The sequence below is a fragment of the Fundulus heteroclitus genome, chromosome 13 (assembly GCF_011125445.2).
Source record: "Fundulus heteroclitus isolate FHET01 chromosome 13, MU-UCD_Fhet_4.1, whole genome shotgun sequence".
NCBI lineage: Eukaryota > Metazoa > Chordata > Actinopteri > Cyprinodontiformes > Fundulidae > Fundulus > Fundulus heteroclitus.
The window spans coordinates 24,892,295-24,894,420 of NC_046373.1; the positions used below are offsets into that span (position 1 = coordinate 24,892,295).

The following is a 2,126-nucleotide window of genomic DNA, read 5'->3' on the forward strand; positions in this document are numbered from 1 at the left end:
CCTCCGTCCAGCTTATTAGCCCCTTTGCTTCCCTAAGTCGGCACCAACACTCAAAAGCTTGACCGATGTTCACCCTTGTTTTGCTTCTTCTTTGGTATGCTTGAATCTGAGGAATTTGATGTCGAGAAGAAGCCATTTCTCAGTGCTATAATGGAGCTACTCGGATCAGGCAATGCCTGAGCTCTGTCTCACCTGACGTCAAGCTACTATTCCTATTGGTGAAAAATCCTTTTGTGTTAACGTTAGCGTCACAACCAGAAGTAAATTTTGACAAATTTTGGACACTTCTAAGTTTATAAAACAAAATATTTATGTACAATTTATTTATTTTTGAGTAAATTAATACTTTAAAAATACTTAAAGACATTCTGCGGATGTACTACTTTCAAAACTGTTACCATTTTGATGAAGAAGTTGTAGCTATAACCTTTAATTATTATATAACCACACAAAGCAAAAAAAAAAAGAAACATCTAGTAAATCAGGCTGAGCTTTTTAATCATTGATAGATAAATTACATATAATAAATTGTAGGAACATTTATGTGAAAGGGAAAGAAAAGATAACATATGTGCCACGTGATCAATAAGTTATATTATGCTCCAACTGAAAGAATAAATATTAAATTAGAAATGGTAGCATTTAAAAAATATATATTAAAACACTTAAGACATTCTATTACTGCATGTTTAAAATACATTAGAGCCAGAAACATATACAATTAATTTAAGGATACATTGTATAACCATTGTATTACATTTGAAGATTAGATTTAATGTACTAAAAGACACAATAAAAGCTCATAAAAATATACATAATCAATATAAATACATTAAGAGAAAAAAGTTGAATCTCCAGATTATTTTTAGAATGGGAAGAAAGTAAGCGTCAAGCATTTAATTTAATAGGAAAAATGAAAAAAGGGGTAAAATAAGCAGGACACTTGATTTGTAATTGACTGCAGAGGAAGTTGTTTGTGAAACTGTAGTTGCTGTTGTCTCAGTAGCTGTAGGACTGGCTGTGGTTGTTGTTGTAGATGCTGTGGTAGTTGTACGAGTAGCTTTGGTAGTTGTTGGAGTAGCTGTAGTTGTCGTTGAAGCAGCAGTGGTTGTTGTAGATGCTTTGGTAGTTGTTGGAACAGCAGTTGTTGTCATTGGTTTAGCAGTGGTTGTTGTGGCAGCTGTGGTAGTTGTTGTAGAAGCTGTGGTAGTTGTACGAGCAACTGTGGTAGTTGTTGAAGCAGCTGTGGTTGTCGTTGAAGCAGCTGTGGTTGTTGTTGTAGAAGGTATGGTTGTTGTTAGAGTAGCCGTGGTAGTTGTTGGAGTGGCGGTGGTTGTTTTTTGAGCAGCTGTGGTTGTAGTTGTGGGAGTAGCTGTTGTTGTGGTTGGAGCAGCTGTCGTCGTTGTGGGAGCAGCTGTGGTAGTTGTTGGAGCAGATGTGGTTGTTGTTTGAGCAGATGTGGCAGTTGTTGGAGCAGCTGTGGTTGTCGATGGAGCAGCTGTGGTAGTTGTTGGAGCAGATGTGGTTGTTGTTTGAGCAGATGTGGTAGTTGTTGGAGCAGCTGTGGTGGTTGTTGGAGCAGTTGTGGTAGTTGTGGGAGCAGCTGCGGTACTTGTTGGAGCAGCTGTGCTTGTAGTTGGAGCAGCAGTTGTCATTGAAGCAGATGTGGTAGTTGTCGGAGTAGCTGTGGTAGTTGTTGGTGCAGCTGTGGTAGTTGTTGGAGTGGCGGTGGTTGTTTTTTGAGCAGCTGTGGTTGTAGTTGTGGGAGTAGCTGTTGTTGTGGTTGGAGCAGCTGTCGTCGTTGTGGGAGCAGCTGTGGTAGTTGTTGGAGCAGATGTGGTTGTTGTTTGAGCAGATGTGGCAGTTGTTGGAGCAGCTGTGGTTGTCGATGGAGCAGCTGTGGTAGTTGTTGGAGCAGATGTGGTTGTTGTTTGAGCAGATGTGGTAGTTGTTGGAGCAGCTGTGGTGGTTGTTGGAGCAGTTGTGGTAGTTGTGGGAGCAGCTGCGGTACTTGTTGGAGCAGCTGTGCTTGTAGTTGGAGCAGCAGTTGTCATTGAAGCAGATGTGGTAGTTGTCGGAGTAGCTGTGGTAGTTGTTGGTGCAGCTGTGGTAGTTGTTGGAGCAGC

The 2,126-nt window shown here is 40.8% G+C and overlaps 1 protein-coding gene across 1 annotated transcript; it reads right to left on the minus strand.

Annotated features, from left to right (window-relative positions):
- Window positions 1–387: 387 nt before the first annotated feature.
- On the minus strand, window positions 388–1,673 carry LOC118565456 (cell wall protein DAN4-like; the record flags this gene model as incomplete). Its single annotated transcript, XM_036145884.1, has 1 exon — window positions 388–1,673. A coding segment is annotated over one exon (777 nt), but the record flags the coding sequence as incomplete, so codon positions are not given.
- Between the last annotated feature and the right edge of the window lie 453 nt (window positions 1,674–2,126).